This window comes from Trichosurus vulpecula, chromosome 9 (assembly GCF_011100635.1).
Source record: "Trichosurus vulpecula isolate mTriVul1 chromosome 9, mTriVul1.pri, whole genome shotgun sequence".
Classification (NCBI taxonomy): Eukaryota; Metazoa; Chordata; class Mammalia; order Diprotodontia; family Phalangeridae; genus Trichosurus; species Trichosurus vulpecula.
Window position 1 is genome coordinate 99,701,501 of NC_050581.1, and position 18,737 is coordinate 99,720,237.

Sequence of the window (18,737 nt, forward strand, 5' to 3'; positions counted from 1 at the left end):
TCTGCTTTCAGTATCTATTGGAAATTTCAGCTGGTTATTCCCTTAGGCATCTTTAATTCATACATCCAAAACTGAGCTCGTCATTTTTTTTCTCCTAACTTTGCTACGTCTGTATCACAACTCTTTCAGTGACCTTAATTCTTAAACCCACCAGCACCTTGAAGCAACTAGGTGTTGAGCCTAGGGCCAGGAAGACCTCAGTTCAAATCCAGATACAGCTACTTCCTAGTTAGCCCCCACATGCCTCAGTTCCCTCATCTGTGAAATGGAGAATGAGAACATCTACCTCACAGGGTTGTTGTTAGGATCAAATGAGATGCTTGTAAAAGTGCTTAGCACTGTGCCTGGCATACTTTAGAAGCTAAGCAAATGCTCCTTTCCTTCCTTCTCCCACTCTCTCCCAAATGCTTAACCATTTGACAAATCTTGTCAGTTCTGTTTCCAAAACAGCTCTCATCTCACACAGCTACCTGTCTACTTCATACCCTCATCATTTTTTTATCTGGATTACCACAATAGCCTCCTAACTGTTCTCTTTCATCTCTAATCCACAATCCATGTATCTACTAAAGTGATATTCCTAAAGCACAGATATGACCCAGTTACTTACCTGCCCCCAAGTTTCCAGTGGCTCCCCATTGCTCATAGGATAAAATTTAAAAAATCTCTGACATCTAAGCTCATCATAAACTTTCTTCGGCCTGCTTTTCTGGGTTTATTGCATATTATTCCCCTTCACATGAACTATTCCTTTTCAGGCAAATGAAACTACTTTTCTGTTTCTTATTTACAACATTCTAGTTCCCATCTTCATGTTTTGCACAGGCTATTATTTCTCATGCCTAGAATACATTCCATCTTTGCCTCTGCCTCTTAGCATTCCTAGTCTCCTTCAGTTCTCAGCTTAAGAGTTACCTCCTACACAAGCTTTCCCTGATTCCTTCCAGGTCCTGTGGACTCCCCTCCTCTGAAATAATTTTATATTTACTATGTGTGTATGTGTGTGTATGTGTTTGTGTATACATGTATATATATGTCTGTATATATACACATATTACATTGAGAAGTATATATGAAACATAATATGTATAATATATATTTTATGATATGTAGTATATAATTTATATTATTCCATAATATATATTATACCCCAGTGCTTCTCAATGTTTTATATATATATATATACATACATAATAACATTTTATATTTAATTTTTTGTGATCATTTCTATCCCTTGTTGGATTGTGAATTCTCCTCCTATCCCAGGGATTCCTAAATTTTGTCAATCTCCCTATCTCTAGGCTTTCATTAAACTTCCCCATGTCCCCTATTAAATATGAAAGGAAATAAAATCAAGAATTTAGCATATGTATGCACATAAGAAGTAAAATAGATCAATTTTAATGTAATGCATAATTATTTACTAAATATTTCCCTTACCCTTGAATAAGCTTCTCGTACTCCCTGCAAGCATATGTACCTGAGGTTGCTTTAACCATACTTGTAAAAGGTACTGATTTGGTTCTATTCTGGTTTTATTTAATGATATGACCATTAACATTTAGGTCACATATAGAATTTGAGTTTATTGTGGTGTGCTGTGTGAGATGCTGGTCCAAACTAAATTTTGACAAACATTTATTAGCACTTACTGTGGACTAGGCATTAAGGATGCAAACATGAAAAACAATACATTTCCCTGGCGTTACAGTTTAATAAGTTTATAGTGTGCACAAATAATGTTAACAAGATAAAAATGAGTAAGCACATTGGAAAGGTCAAAGAGAAAGGCCCAGGAGATTCAAACAGGGAGTGATGAAGTTGTGGTAGAGCAAGAAGTCTCAGGCTGGGGAAGTCTTAGAACAAGAGGAATTGAAAAACACTAACGGTGCAGGAGCAAGCAGGAGGGTGAACCAAAGTGGCAGCTTCTGAGGAATCGGGTAAGGTAATGAGTAATCTAGATTAAGCCAAACCGCTTGGAGAGAAAAGAAACAAGGATGGAAAATCAAAACCCAAAATGAGGAGAACATCCAAAGTACTCTAAGCTCCTTTGGTAATGGAGAAGAAAGCTTGTCATGCCCCAAGGATCCATTATCTCCCACTCTCCTTTTGGTAGGAGAAGCGGGAACATCCTAACTGCTGCTTCTCTGTTTTTAAATTAACTTTTGTATTCTGAATTCAACACTAAAAAAAAGAACAGTTCCATGTGCATAGTAGAAAATGGAGAATTTTCATGAAATTACAAATCATTATGTACAGTTTGCTTCCCCTTTAAATATAAAATAAATTCAAAATCCAAAATAAATTCAAAATATAACTTTCAGAGCTGTGCTTTTCTTTTACATTTTAAATAAAACATCTTCCTGGGACCCAGGAAACAGACTTTTGTCTCACCCTGCAGACCTTGTGTCTTACTGGCAGGGTTCTGCAGCAAACTTTGTATTCCATACCTGTTCCCTGAGGCAATTGAAATTTGTTAGCCATGGAGATGAGGAAATCTGGAATCTCACACTCTTTCTCCTTTTCTTTTGCTTATTAGCCCCATAAAAGCCATTGCAGTTCAACTTCCAGTCACTCCCAAGAGAACCCCCTTCATAGGATCTGCAATTTTGGGAAGACAGAGAGAGAGAGAGAGCTAGCTCAGTTTAGCTTTATTCCTGAAGGGACAATTACACAATTGAATGCAATAAATTAGAGGTTGACATCAAGTATTGCCACTGGATAAAGCAAGTGGGGATTCCTAAAGCTCATTTCTCTAGTATCAACCACCAAAGACACTCTCCAGCTGAGATGCACTGAAAACACAGGTGTTTGCCTCTTAACCCCGACAGCCTCCTTGGTGAGACCATTGAATGTAATAATGGGAATGTGTTACTTCCACAGGCTCCCTGCACAGTAAGTGTTTCTCCCCAGTAATTTAAGTGCCAATATGTGAAACTGTTTTTGTTGCTTAAATACACACACAGACACACACACAGAGCTCCTTAAAAGCTTTGTTAAACACTATCTGAATATTTTCCTGGGACTCAATTGGCTGGATGGATTTGTTGAATGAGAAACCAGAGCTTCTCAATCAAAAGTCTCAATGTTTGTGGTGCAGTTAAATGTGCCCAATAATAAACTTTAATTCAGGAAAAATAGAACTAGAAGGACTTCAGTGTGATCCAGTCCAACCTTCTCATTTTACAGATGGGGAAACTGAGGCACAGGGCAATTAAATGATTCGCTCAAGATCACACAGGTAATAAGTGAGATTTGAACCTGGGTCCTCTGATTCTGGTGCAGTGGGTAGAGTGCAGGGCCTGGAGTCAAGAAGACATCTCCCTGGGTTCAAATCTGGTTTCAGACACTAGCTTTGTCACTTAACCCTATTTGCCTCAGTTTCTTTATCAGTAAGATGAGCCGGAGTAGGAAATGGCAAACCACTCCAGTATCTTTGCCACGAAAACCTCAAATGGGGTCACAAAGAGTCAGACATGACTGAAACAAGTGAACAACAGCAACCTCTGACTGTACAACCAATGTTCATTACTCTGTGTCATGACTGGCTTGATCTACATTGCTGAGCCCAGGAGCAACAAAATAAAGGTGTTTCCTTTGTCATTTTTCCTGAAGAAATGAAGCCACAGTTTCTAAATTAGGACTAAATCTGTCTTGGTCTGCTGCATTCTGGACTTGGCCTTTAGTGTGGCTGTTCCATAGAAGCAGCATTAGCTGAATGTAATTTCAGATAACAACCAAAGCAGCAAACAAGCCCCAGGGCAGGGGATGGGCATACATTTATTTTTGTCAAGTCCTGAAATGGGGATCTCAAATATGTATGGGCAGGGAAAACTCCTTCTTTTAAACACAGAAGGAATAGAAGGAGGGATAACTTACTTATGGAAAATGCTGAATAAAAAAATATCAAAATCATAGTTATCTCAAGTTCTAGGAAAACTACTTCTTCATAAGAATTTGTGTTGTATAACATTTAAAGCTGCTCTCATCTTATGCAACATGAAACTGAAGCCTGGAGAGCAGAAGTGATTTCCGGTTCAGTAGCAGGACTGGGATTTAAATCCAGGTCCCCTGACTCAAAATCCAGTTCTAGGTAGAAAAGTTCACTCCTCTGGAGAGCTGCTGCTCTTTCATATGAATTCCTTCATAGTAATGTCTGTGGAGATTTGCAAGCTGGTAAACCTTGGCAAGGTCAGTTTTTCTGGTCTGAACCTTTTCTGGTCTCATTAAGACTCTGTCTGCCAAGGGATGTTAAATCTGTGTTTGTTTTTAAATCTTAGGGACAATATAAGTAAACATTTGGTACAAAAATAACTATGCTTTACATACCTTAAGAGTTATCGGCAGTACCATATATAGGAACTAAATTAATCTATTTATCGATAGAGTAAACCTGCATAACTCTCTTGCCTTTAGTCTTAGGAAGAAAGGTGATCTTTAGAAGCCTGATTAACAACAACAACATACGTAAAAAGGATCTTTCCCACCCCAAATTCTAAGCTTTTCAGTTTAAGTCTCTTAATCTTTACTTTGAATTCTGGGGCTTGATGGAGAAATGTTTTTCACTATGACAGACTCCAAGTGGTTTCCATAACAGAAACTAGCAGCTTAACAAGTAAGAGAGAAATGTCACAATATGTAAGAAGGATAGAGACCAGCTGTTTTTCTTCTTCGCAGACAGTTGAGACCTGACATTGTGTTAAAGCTGGAGGAGTATTATGCAAGGAAAACACTAGCTGATGTGGGGGTGTCGTGAGACACTGAAAACTGCCTTAAGATGCGTGATGCAGGGAGATGGAGCATCTCCTTTTTTGAGCCCCACTGTGAAGGGATTAGGTGATAGTTTGTGAATGGTTCAGGTTCAGTAATGTCTGCGAAAGTGGGGATACCATATGCTTTAATAATATATCTCTGTCACGAAGTATCATGTTGATGAGTATACACATTGCTGTTGATATGTCTAGAAAGCATCTGGGTGTCTAGGTAGATAGAGCACTGGGCCTAGAATCAGTAAGACCTGAGTTCAAATCTCACCCCAGATACTTAATAGCTATGTGACCCTAGGAAAGTCACTTAACCTCTGTTTGCCTTAATTCACTGGAGAAGGCAAACCTCTCTATTGTCTTTGGCAAGAAGAACCCATGGACAGTATGGTTCACACTGTTACAAAGAGTTGGACATGGATGCGCAACAATTGATATGTTGGTAATATGTTAATATTTGTTGTTGGCATTAGTACTAAAGAACGCTTTATATTTATATTTGCTTATTGGATTAAAAAATTGCCTAGATAATAGATTCCATTCACAACAAGTTAGTTCATAGGGCATGCTTTAGATTATAAAACTATGACATGCTTATGTACTTTATTTTTCTTATATGCATTTAAATTTTTTTTATTTTTTTCTTTTCCCATCACTTTGTAATATCCTTTCCCACTCTGTTCTGCACCCCCAGTCCCAGAGTAGCAGCCCTTCTTTATAGCAATTAGGTAGTGAAGCAAATCAAGTGTGTCTGAGAATTCATGATCTTATTCTTTACCTGTAGGTAGCTAGGTGGCTCAGTGGATAGAATGCTGGGTCTAGAGTGAGGAAGACTCATCTTCCCGAGTTCAAATTTGGCCTCAGACACTTGCTGGCTGTGTGACCCTGGGCAAATCACTTAATCATGTTTGCCTCAGTTTCCTCATGTATAAAGTGAGCTGGAAAAGGAAATGGCAAACCACTTCAGTATCTTTGCCAAGAAAAACCCAAATGGAGCCACAAAGAGTTGGACACCACTGACAAACTACTGAACACACACACACACACACACGCACACACACACACACACACACATACACACACACATTATATGCCATCCACTTTTCTGTCATGAGGCAGGATATATGTTTCAATATAAGCCTTTCCATGCCATGATTCATGGATAATTTGGTTAGAGTTCTGAGCTCTTTGAAAGTTGTATCATGTTTTTTTCTTCATCAATGCTTTTTGACTTTTTTCAGAAAGTGGATGTCACCAGCAGGGCTGTGATGGAAATAATGACCAAAACAATTGAATATCTTCAACCCAATCCAGGTAAGGGAAGATATTACTAACCTGGAATGTCCTTTCAAGGTAACTACCCTGTTTTCTTGATATACTTTCTATCAATTCCATTTTTATCTCAGGATCCTGGACCTAGAATCAGGAGACCTCATTGATTAGCAGCTCAGTCTACTGAGCTTCTGTTTCTTCCTCCAGGAAGTAGAGATAATGATTGTTTTGTTACCTACTTTATAGGGCTTATTGTAAGGAAAGCACTTAGGAAACTTCCAAGATCTGTAGAAATGTGAGCTAGTGTGCTGGCCCCCAGGTACCTGGCCTGATTGTGTAAGCAGCAACCACCTGGGAAGAAAGTATTGGGTGGTGTGGAGCAAATGTCCTACTTCATAATGTCTAAAGGAGTGTCTGCTTGGTAGTAGGAGTCAGGGCAGATCAGAAGGTCATGGATCTTGATCCATTCAAAGGTCCGGCTGATTATATTGTTCCCAACTTAATGGTGAGATCTAGACTAGTGAAGACTTTTCCTAAATGAGCTGTCCAAAGCAGGCCCTTGGAATGGCTGCCAGGGTAGTAGGAAACTATTCTGCTAGACCAGCTAATTTGGGAAATGTTCAACATGATCTTGATATGGGTAGTGTCTGGGATGCAGTGGTTAAGAGAATACAAATTCCACCCCATTTTGATCACAGGCCACTTTCCCCAAATCAGGCTCACAAGTTGGCTCCTTTACCCCTCCGAAGATTATGCTATAACAGTCCAGGCAGCCTGGGTTGCCCACATCTTATTTTGGAATGGTGGTTCTATTGAACTGTCATGGTAAGAAGCTACCAGTGGCCTTGACTTTTAATTTTTATCTCTATTCCACTTCGTAAGAAGTAATGAAACTGTAGGAGACAATAATGTACTCTCATTGGAAAGATCCCAGAGGAAGATGATTGCTGGAGTAACCAACTTTATTGTTCTTTCCTTATGGGATCCTTCCACTGAGGATGCATTATTGGCTCCTGAAATTTCTTCATTTCCTGTGACCTCCTCAGTCACAATGGCAGCATTGTATATAAGTAAGCGTTCCTGAGATGTTGTTTTCAAAATGAAAGGGATGAAGGAGGAAAAAAGGAGAGGAGCCTTCAGAAATGACCTTGAGTTTTAGATTTAGAGCAGAGGAGCTGGGCACAAATTTTGGGTCTCAGTTCTGTCACATTCAATCTGGATGACTTTAGGCAAGTCACCTGACTTTTCTTTGTCCAAGTTTCCTTATCTTTAAAATGAAGGAGTTATATTTGATGACCTCTGAGGGTACCTCTGGCTCTGGATCTGTTATCCTATGATGAGACAACCAAGAGTTCTAGAGTTTAGGGATGTATGGAAATGGGATGTATGAGACTTTCCCCATGCATATGGCCTGGCTTGGTTACCAAATATAAACCTTTAACAATTATAGCAAGCTTAAGCAGTGGGATTAACCATGTAACAAGAGTTTACCAAGCATATAAAGCTATTTTTGACCTTGAAGGCCTGGAATCATATTCCTCAAAAATACAATCAAGTCAAAGGAAAGAGGGTAGGTAATAGTGATGGTGATGGCTATATGGTTACCAGAATTAGAAAGGCAAGGCATTCCAGTTAGGAGCAGCAATTAATGTCAGTGGCTATAATAAAGCTGGTAATCATCTTCCATACTAAAGTAGTCTGGTCTAGCACATGCTTGGCTATTATTTCAATACCGGACCATTATACCCTTATTCCAGTGCTTGTTATCCCTCAAAGAGGGAGGAAAAAGCAGCCAGATAAGATTTCTTCAAAATGGGGCAGTGACTCTGCAGAAGTATACTTCCTTGGTGACTTTTCTGGTGTGTCTGGATTTGTATTCTCTTGTGTTATGCATGTCTCTGGGGAAGTATTATGTGCCAGGCTGTGCTACAAACTGCAGAGAAAGGAGAGAACAGATGGGTTTATTCTTTTAAGGTATCTAATGATTTTTAACCTCCAGAGTCTCTACAGTTAAAATCTTAAAAAGATATTTTAATTAAGCCCAAAATGAACTGAATCAAGACTTGTTTTTACCTCATCAAAAATATTGCGAGAGGACGTGGTTTGGAATCTTTTAAAAATAAATTATTCTTGGAAATAATACATTTTTATAGTATGTTGAATGTACTTATGAGCTGCCAGAAGAGAAAAGGTTTATGGGTCTTTGAGAAGTATGTGGACATCTGCCACAAAGGAAAATGACAACTATACCTGGGGCCAATATAATGTCAGTTTTAGCTATAGCAATTAAGGGGAAAGGAATTAAGCTTTTTAGATTGGAGTTCAAGTCATTAATGAAAACTAATGTCATTACTACCTACCACCCCTACCACCACCAACAAAAGACTCTCATTTAGTAGTTCTGCAAAATTTAAGCAACTTTTATTCAACTGGCATGTTTGGGACTTGATTATTTGTCTGCTTTTTACCTCACTGAGAGCAAAACCTTAAATCATAAAGCCTGCTGGAATTGGGACAGGGAGAAGCATCCTAACCACTAATACTGTGGTGTGATAGAGTGATGGCAAAAGACTGACAAATTGCATAGCTCCTTGCTCAGAATCAGGGAGGTTGCACATAGCCAATCAATGTTGCAGGTGGGATGTGAATCCAGATCTTTTTGAGTGCGAGTTTAACATGTTAATCATACTTTGGTTTTCCTACTCTTACCCTGTTAACTAACTGTGTGATCTTGGGCAAGTGTGGCATAGGAGAAAGGCATTAGATTTGGAATCTGGAGACCTGGGTTCAAATCCTGGCTCTGCCACTTAGTATTTTTTTTGACCCTGAACAAATGCTTTGCCTCAATTTTCTCTTCTGTAAATGAGGGGTTAAACTACTTGACTTTTAAGTTCTCTTCTAACTCTAAACCTGCAAAACTAGGGTGTTTTACCTCTCCAGGATACTGTTTTCTTATGTACAAATGAACGGATTTCACTAAGTAATCCCCAAGCCCTTTCTAGCTCACACTTTTTAGGAATAATGAAATTGTTTAATTGACTAGAATAAAAATCCCTAGGATCTTATTCTTTGTTTTTTTGTACAGTGCCTATCGCCTATCATATAGCCTTGAGTGTAGTAGTCCCTCAATAAAATTCATTGAATGAATGAAAAATTTGTGTCCTTTTTCTTTCCTGCTGAACAAAAGAATATATCTGTATATGTGAGCCTTAGGATGGTAATGCAATTTAAACATATTTCATACGATACAGATTTAGATTAACGTGACCTCAGAAAGAATTTAATCCAACCCTTCTTGTTTGACAGACAAAGAAAATTAGGCCCAGAAAAATGAAGTGACTTGTTCACAATCACTTAGGGAGTAAGCAGCAAAGCTGAGATTTGAACCTGGTTTCTATGACCCCAAATACAGTGGTCTTACCACTGTATGCTACACTGCCTCTCCAGTTCTTATTAGCCCATCAGCATAAATTGAAAAATATACTCTCTACATGAAGAATCATTGAATGGGAAAAATCCATTGCACATAGAACCATGATTACCTAAAGAAAATAATTTTCAGTTTTTCACATTTGAACTTGGTCTGATTCTCAGACATGACTAAGGTTGCTTATTAAATAAAGGTTTTAGATCAGAATTTTTAGATAATCAAAAATCATTTCAGAGATAATATGTAAAACTTTGTTGATAGTTTAAGGCTGTTGCCGAGAGTATTTTAAAATGTCCTGGGAGCCTCTGGTAACAGACATGAAATAAAAACTATTAGAAATTGCTTTGCCCCAGGCAACATTTTGCACTTAGTGTCCTTTTAATCATATTTCTACATAGATGCATAAATAGAGAAAATAGTGAATGTAGGATAATTGGTGATAATGAAACTGAAGAGTTTCAATGGAAAGATTGCATTATGACTATTACTTCTTAAGTAATTTGGTCTGGATTTTGTCTTAATATATGTATTCCAAACACATACATAGATAAGATAGCTACCACCCTAGAATACTTTATTCTCCAGACTTTTTGCCATTTTCATCTTGTTAATTCTAAGATCATAGGATCTAGAGTGGGGAATGGAGAGGTGAAGAATTCAAAGAGTCAAATGCTATCATTTTACATAGAACTGAGGCCCAGTGAGGTATAGAGTCATTTGTCCAAGGTCACACAGGTGGTAGAAGCAAGACTTGAATCCATGTCATTTTTAAAATATTTTTTCCATATTTTATTATTTAATATTGTTAGTTTTCAGCATTGATTTCCACAAGATTTTGAGTTACAAATTTTCTCCCCATTTCTACCCTCCCCCCCCACTCCAAGATGGCATATATTCTGATTGCCCCATTCCCTAGTCAGCTCTCACTTCTATCACCCCATCCCCCCATTCCCTTTCACCTTACTTTCTTGTAGGGCAAGACAGATTTCTGTGCCCCATTGCCTGTATATCTTATTTCCCAGTTGCATGCAAAACCAACATTTTTTTGAGCATCTGCTTTTAAAACTTTGAGTTCCAAATTCTCTCCCCTCTTCCCTTCCCACCCACCCTCCCTAAGAAGGCCAGCAGTTCAACATAGGCCACACATATATCATTATGCAAAACACTTCCATAGCAGTCATGTTGTAAAAGACTAACTATATTTCCTCCATCCTATCCTGTCCCCCTTTATTCATTTTTCTCTCTTTACCCTGTCCCTTTTCAAAAGTGTTTGCTTTTGTTTACTTCCTTCCCCATCTGCCCTCCCTTCTGTCATCCCCACTTTTTTATCCCCTTCCCCCTACTTTCCTATGGGGTAAGACACCCAATTGAGTGTGTCTGTTATTCCCTCCTCAAGTCAAATCAGATGAGAGCAAGATTAATTCATTCCCCCTCACCTGCCTCCTCTTCCCTTCCAACAGAACTGCTTTTTCTTGCCATTTTTATATGAGATAATTTTCCCCATTCTATCTCTCCCTTTCTCCCTCTCTCAATATATTCTGCTCTCATCCCTTAATTTGATTTTTTTTAGATATCATCCCTTCATATTCAACTTACCCTGTGCATTATACACATCATCTTTCCATGTAGGAATGTAAAGAAAACAGTTCAACTCCAGTAAGCACTTTATGAGTTCTCTTTCTTGTTTACCTTTTCATGCTTCTCTTTATTCTTGCATTTGAAAGTCAAATTTTCTATTCAGCTCTGGTCTTTTCATTGAGAAAGCTTGAAAGACCTCTATTTTATTGAAAATCCGTATTTTGCCTTTTAGCATGATACTCAGTTTTGCTGGGTGGGTGATTCTTGGTTTTAATCCTAACTCCTTTGACCTCTGGAATATCATATTCCAAGCCCTTCGATCCCTTAATGTAGAAGCTGCTAGGTCTTGTGTTATCCTGATTGTATTTCCACAATACTCAAATTGTTTCTTTCTGGCTGCTTGCCGTATTTTCTCCTTGACCTGGGAACTCTGGAATTTGGCTACAATATTCTTAGGAGTTTTCTTTTTGGGATCTTTTTCAGGAGGAGATCAGTGGATTCTTTCAATTTCTATTTTGCCCTCTGGTTCCAGAATATCAGGGCAGTTTTCCTTGATAATTTCTTGAAAGATGATGTCTAGGCTCTTTTTTTTGATCATGGATATCAGGTAGTCTAATAGTTTTTAAATTATCTCTCCTGAACCTACTTTTCAGGTCAGTGGTTTTTCCAATGAGATGTTTCACATTGTTTTCCGTTTTTTCAATCCTTTGGTTGTGTTTTATAATATCTTGATTTCTTATAAAGTCACTAGCTTTCACTTGCTCCAATCTAATTTTTAAGGTGGTATTTTCTTCAGTGGTCTTTTGGACCTCCTTTTCCATTTGGGTAATTCTGCCTTTTAAGCATTCTTCTCCTCCTTGGCTTTTTGGAGCTCTTTTGCCATTTGGGTTAGTCTATTTTTTAAGGTGTTATTTTCTTTTTTTGCCTCCTTTAGCAAGTTGTTGACTCATTTTTCATGATTTTCTTGCATCACTCTTATTTCTCTTCCCAGTTTTAACTCTACTTCCCTTACTTGCTTTTCCAAATCCTTTTTGAGCTCTTCCATGGCCTGAGACTAATTTGTATTTTTCTTGTAGTGGAGACTTTTTTTTGGAATTTCTTTATTTATTTTTAGTTTACCACACACGGTTCTACATGGTTTTGAGTTCCAGTTTTTCTCCCCTCCCCCCTCCCTCCCCAAGACGGCATGGAATCTCATATAACTGTCATGTATAACTTCGCATTGAATTAATTTATGCACTAGTCAAGTCGTGGAGAAGAATTTTGACCAATAGAATGAATCATGAGAAAGAAGAAACAGAACCAAAAAAAAAAAACCCAAAAACAAAAACAAAAAAAGAAGCAAAAAAGGCGAGCATGTAGTGCGCCTCGATCTGTATTCAAACTTTGCAGTTCTTTCTCTGGATGAAGATAGCATTCTCCATCGTGAGTCCCCTGGAGTTGTCCTTGCCCCTTAGGTTGCTGAGAAAAGCGCAGTATGTCAGGGTTGGTCCTCACGGAATCCATATATCTGTGGCTGTGCACAAAGTTCTCCTTGCTCTGCTCCGCTCACTCAGCATTATGTTGTGTAGGTTTTTCCAGGTTGTTATGAAGTCTGCATCATCCCCATTTATTATGGCACAATAGTATTCCATTACCTTCATATACCACAGCTTGTTCAGCCATTCTCCAATTGATGGGCATCCCTTTGATTTCCAATTCTTAGCTACCACAAAAAGAGCTGCTATAAATATTTTTGTACATATGGGTCCTTTTCCCGCTTGTGTGATTTCTTCGGGATACAACCCTAGAAGTGGTATTGCTGGGTCAAAGGGTATGAACATTTCTATAGCCCTTTGGGCATAGTTGTAGTGGAGACTTTTGATGTAGGCTCTTTGACTTTGTTGACTTCTTTTGACTGTATATTTTGATCTTCTTTGTCACCAAAAAAAAAAAAAATTCTTGAGTCTGAGTCTGCATCCCTTTTCGCTGCCTGGCCATATTCCCAGCCAACTCCTTGACCTTTGAGCTTTTTTGTCAGGGTATGACTGCTTATAGAGTAGAAAGTACTTTGTCCCAAGCTTTAGGGGCTGCGCTGCTGTTTTCAGAGCTACTTCTACACAGCAAGCTCTGCCACAGCAGTGCTCCTCTTCCCCCAAGAACTGCCAACCAGGATTGCAACCCAGATCCAAACAGGGCAAAGCAGGCTCTGCACTCCCACTCTGATCCTCTACTTAATTCCTCCCACTGGGTTGGCCCAGGGCTGGAAGCAACCACAGCTGGAGCTCTGGAAGCAGCTGCAACTCTGTACTGCCTCTGCTGGCCCTGGGGCTAGGGCCAACCACATACTCTTCTCACTCCATTCCAGCAGTTTTTCCGCTCACCTGCTCTGTTGTCTTTGGCGTTTGTGGGTTGAGAATTCTGGTAACTGCCACAGCTCAATGATTCAGGGCCCTATATCCTGTTCTCCCAACTCATGGTCTGGTTGGTCCTAGCGCCCCACGCTGAGCTGTGCTTCACTCCCAACACCGTGTGATAGACCCTTCCCAGCAATCATCCAGGCTGTCCTGGGCTGGAGCCCTGCTTCCCTTGGCTATTTTCTGGGTTCTGCAGCTCTAGAATTTGTTCAGAGCCATTCTTTACAGGTGTTTGGAGGCACCTAGGGGAGAGCTTAAGTGAGTCCCTGCTTTCCAGCCGCCATCTTGAATCCATGTCCTTTGTTCCCTATCCATTGTTATTTCCCTTATACTTTAGGCTGGGTTACTGTTTTAACAACCCAGCTAGCAGCTTCGGTGGGGGCATAAGATCCCTCCCCCACAGCCAGCACCCAGGGGGCTGCTGGGACCCAGGAGGCTGCCGGGACCCAGGAGGCTGCCAGGAAAGCACAGGTTCTTTTTATCTGCTTAAACAAGGAAAGCACGGTGAAGGGGTTGACCAGCTTACTTTAATCCAGCATTCACTTAGCATACAGACAACATTCATTTAGTTCAAGGGAAAACGCCAGCATTCAGGTAGCATTCAGTTAGTTCAGGGGAGCATACAGACAAGCATCAAGAGACAGACCAAATACAGATTCATTGACTTACTTCAGGGGAAAAAACCAGCACCTTGAGGTTCAAAACATTCATTTAGTTCGGGGGAAAAACAAACCAGCACCCCGAACCTCAAAACCAAAATGCAAACAAATTACAAATATCAACAGACAGACCCAATACAATTCATAGTTACCAACATCTGGGCTCGGCCCGAGAGCAAGGGCTGGCCCAGAGTCACGCTTGCTTGCCACTGCTTCCCACACCAACCGGAAGAGGAAAGAGAGGGCTTCAAGCTGTCTTCTCCCCTCTTATAGAGTTTTTGACATCATCAAGCGCCACCTGAATGACCAGGGCCGATTGGTTCTTGACTTGGCCCCTCCCCCTAGCGTAGACTGGGTTCTGGAGCTAACACCTCCCCTCAGTCAGCCCCATGACTCATCACACATGAAATTTTGATTCCTGGTATGGTCACTGGACTTCCTGCCCCGGGAGAGCAAGCCACAGCGTCCAGAGGCTCAATGAGGTAAGCTGAGTCACTCAAAGAAAACAAAGGCCATTCCGGTTACAGTTACTTTGCCATCCAGCTTGTCCTTTCTTCACTGCTAAAATAACATACTGGAAAAGTTCATAAAATCAAGCTGAATCCATATGTGGTATATAACCTGAAGTATGTTTTGGTTATTGTCCAGGATCTTGACCCATAATTACCACAAGCCTAAGCAGAAGTGTTTGGCAATTCAGTTGTTAGTTCACTTAGTGCTATTGATTTATGCTAATTGATTTCCTGAGTTTCCTTAGACACCTTTGAGATTTGGTAGCTGTGATGAGATTTGTAAGGCCTATAAGGAAATCATTCTTTCCCTTGGGGCCTTATTTCAGTCCTACAAATGTCTCCATACATCATACTGCCTATGGTTGCTCTAAACCACCATGTTGAAGTTTTAGGGTTTGCTACGATATTCACTGACCCCAGAGATTTATTGAGAACTCTTAGCCAAGGTTCAGAATGAAGACTTAGCCGAGGCATGCAACATACAGCAGTCTCAACGATGCATGAACCTTTCATGCTGTTGCCTCTCATATTGGATTCCTAGATATTTGGAGCACCTTGACAGTCAATGATGGGATGATTCTTTGACCTTGACCATAGTGTATGTACTTACACATATACATCATATCTCTTTTGTGAACTATTTCATTTGTATCTTTCTATCCTAAGCATTCAACATAAAGCCTGGCATATAGTAATCACTTAATAAATTTGGATTGATTCAATGATGTAGGGTTTTCAAAAGCACTTTACATATGTCGTCTGATTTGATCTTTACAACAGCCTTGTGACTTGTCTTGGAAGGTATTGTTATTTTTGCATTTTTGAGCTCAGGAAGCTAATATTTTTGGTAAAGAAATAACTGTTAACTAACTCTTAAGATTTAGAGAGTTGAAGGTCAGTGACAGAGTTAGGACTCAGACTCAGGCAGTCTGACTCCAGATATAGGGAGCTGCTTCCTCTACTCCAAAGTTCCTTCCCTGGTGACTTCTATATTTCTTTGTCAACATCGCCATGGATTAATGTGAGTCTTACTCTGATTATTATATTTTCAGGTCATCATTTTTCCTAAGCCACAACTCACATTTATCATTTAGCTTGTGATTTATATTCTGCTGGGGAAAGAAGTACCTTTTTTTTCTTCTCCTAGGAGATTACATGAGCAATTCTGCCTCATTCTCTCATAAAGCAGTTTTCTAGCCTGAGCTAATTTTGTAATTTAGAGGTGAAGTGCTATCAAAGAAATTGATGCTCAAAAGGGAAGAAACCAATGACTCAGATGCCAAATTATGGCCCTGTTATCTAGGGGATGAAAATAGTAAAGAAGTCAATCTCTTATGCTTTAAGAAATGCAATCAGGAGAGCAAAAAGGCCAGAGCAAAGGTCAATAGTCTTGTCTAGGAACCAGCAATCTTTTAAAGGAGAAGGTACATTTTCTATACTATCCTTAGGTCATAATTTGGTGAAGAGCTACATTGTATTATATATACATAGATATATATGCATGTAATATATGTATGTCTATATTATATATGCATACATAATATGGGCATGCCTATATATTATGTGTGAAAAATGTGTGTGTTTTTGTGTGGGTACACACACACACACGCACATATTGAATTTGGTGCCAGAGATTTTATAACAACTTGATCTATATTTGTTTGTATATAGATGTATATTTATACATATACATATATATCTATCTATCAAACTTTTTTCTGTTATGGCTGTCCCTATGTTTTATTTCTGCTCTAATCTGTGCACTCCATGAAGTAAAGGATCATATTTTATTTAAACTTTTCATAACATCACATAATCTCAGAGTTGGAAGAGATCTCAGAGAGTATTTAAACTGACCTATATTGAAATAGGAATTCTCTCTGCACAAAGGGTCACCCTGTTTCTCCCAAGTTTCCAGTTATAAGGAACTGAATACCTCCCAAGTTTTTGCCTCTCGAGTTGAGCAGAACACTTTAACCCTTCTTTCACCAGACAATCCTTAAAATACTGGAAGAGGGCTTTTAGGGGCTCCACCCCTCCAGTCTTTGTGCTAGATATCCCAATTCCTTAAGTTAGTCAGTCCCTTTATAGCCTGGTTTCAAGTCTTCTCACCATTCTAGTCCCATCCATAGGATTGTGGATTGAGATTTGGAAGGAATCTTGGAGATCCTCTAATAAGAACACCAATTTTTACAGAAGAGGAAACAGACTCAGGGTCAAATAGATAATGAATAGGAGGGTCAAGATTCAACTCTAGGTCCTTTAACTTCAAAGTCAATACTCTATCCTTTACACAAAGTTGTCTCCTATTTCATTACTCCCTCCAGTCTTCCAGAGGGAAAACTGAGCTGCCTGTAGAGCTGACACCAGTAGTAAGTGGCATATTTTTTAGCTCAGAACTGCTGAGTACAAATCGAAGTTAGAATCTCTTTACTCAGAATACAAAACACTCCTGGTTTCCTCACATATATAGAATATGTGTGGGGCCAGCGGGATAAAGACAAAAGAGGAGTTGAAAAGATAACTTTCTGTAAATCTTGCCCTAGAGATGATTTTAAAAAAAGGTTAGGTCTGTCTTTTTTGTTGAGTTGAGAAAATGAGTAAGAGGAATTTCTTAAACCTGGGGAGTAATGCTAAAATTCTGCTACCCAGGATTATTAAAATAACCTCCTAACTCACACATGCCTAGAATATATTGCAGCTGGAACAGATTTAGATATCATCCAATTCAACCTTGTAATTAGAGTCCTGGATGATAGCACAGTGAGATATCTTGAGGTCAACTGGTCCAACTCCTTGCTTTAAGTAGGTATGGTATTACTATCCTCATCTTAGAAACTCTCAACCTGTCATTCAAAGCCATATACCATCTGGCCCCAACCTATTGATCCAGTTCTGTTTTTCACTACTAATCTACTCATTGTCCTTCCTACAGGCTCATTTTTTTTGCCACCATTCCATTGATCATGCCATTCCTCTGACTATGATAATACAATACTTTAAGGTTTACGATGTGAGTTCTTCATGACCACTCTATGAGGCAGGTAGTCCAAATCAATCAGTAAATGTTGATTAAGTGCCTACTAGGTGTCCAGCACTATGCTAAGCACTGGGGATACAAAAAGATGCAAAAGACAGTCCCTACCTTCAAATATCTTATGATCTAATGGGGGAGACAACAGCAAACACACACACACACAAACACATATACACATGAAATACACAAAGATAAGTAGGAAATAATTAAAAGAGAGAATGCATTGGAATAAAACAGAGTCGGGGACGGTTTTCTGTAGAAGGTGGGATTTTTAATTGGGAATGAAAAGAAGCCAAGGAGGTCAGTAGTCAGAGTAGGGGATGGAGAATATTCCAGGTACGAGGAATAGCCAGAGAAAATACCAGGAGTCAAGAGATAGAGTGTCTTGTTTATGGAGCAACCAGGAGGCCAGTGTCACTGGATCAAAGAGTACGTGTTGGGGAATAAGGTGTAGGAGGACTGGAAAGGTAAGAGGGGACTAGGCTATGAAGGGATATGAATGCCAAACAGGGCTTTTTGTGCCTTTTTTCATATGAGGAAACAGAGTCAAAAAGTTTGATTTATACATGGTCACACAGCTGGTATGAAGTCAACAAGCATTTATTAAACAATTACTATGTGCTAGGTAAATGCTAAGCTCTGGCCATACAAAGATAGGCAAAAAAAAATCCCCTCCCCTCAAGGAGCTCACACACTGATGAGAGAGGCAACATGCAGACAACTATGTAAAAACAAGATAAATTGGCACATGATCTCAGGGGGAAGGGCCTAGCATTAAAGAGATCTGAGAAAGGCTTCTGGAAGAAAGTGTGATTTTAGCTTAGACTAGGTGGCCAAGAAACCCAGGAGGCAGAGAAAAGCACAAGAGCATTGCAGACGCGGAGTATAGTGAGAATGGACACAGTAGGGAGATGTGGTATCCTGTGGCAAGAACAACATGGAGGCCAGTGTCACTAGATCACAGAATATGTTGAGGGCAGTGGTGGGATTCAGCCAGTTTACACCTTTCTGGTAGAACTGGCACCTAATTTTAAGTTGAGTTTGTGAAACCAGTTGTTAGTGGGGGTAGGGCCTGTGCCCGCCACGTCAG

At 39.5% G+C, this 18,737-nt stretch overlaps 1 protein-coding gene across 1 annotated transcript in view; it reads left to right on the plus strand.

Moving 5' to 3' along the window:
• SH3GL2 (SH3 domain containing GRB2 like 2, endophilin A1) overlaps positions 1-18,737 on the plus strand; it is a 67,838-nt gene that overhangs the window by 13,342 nt on the left and 35,759 nt on the right. Inside the window, exon 4 of the mRNA XM_036739596.1 lies at positions 6,005-6,077. Within this exon, the coding sequence (XP_036595491.1) occupies positions 6,005-6,077 (73 nt within the window). The remainder of the gene's footprint in view (positions 1-6,004; positions 6,078-18,737) is intronic.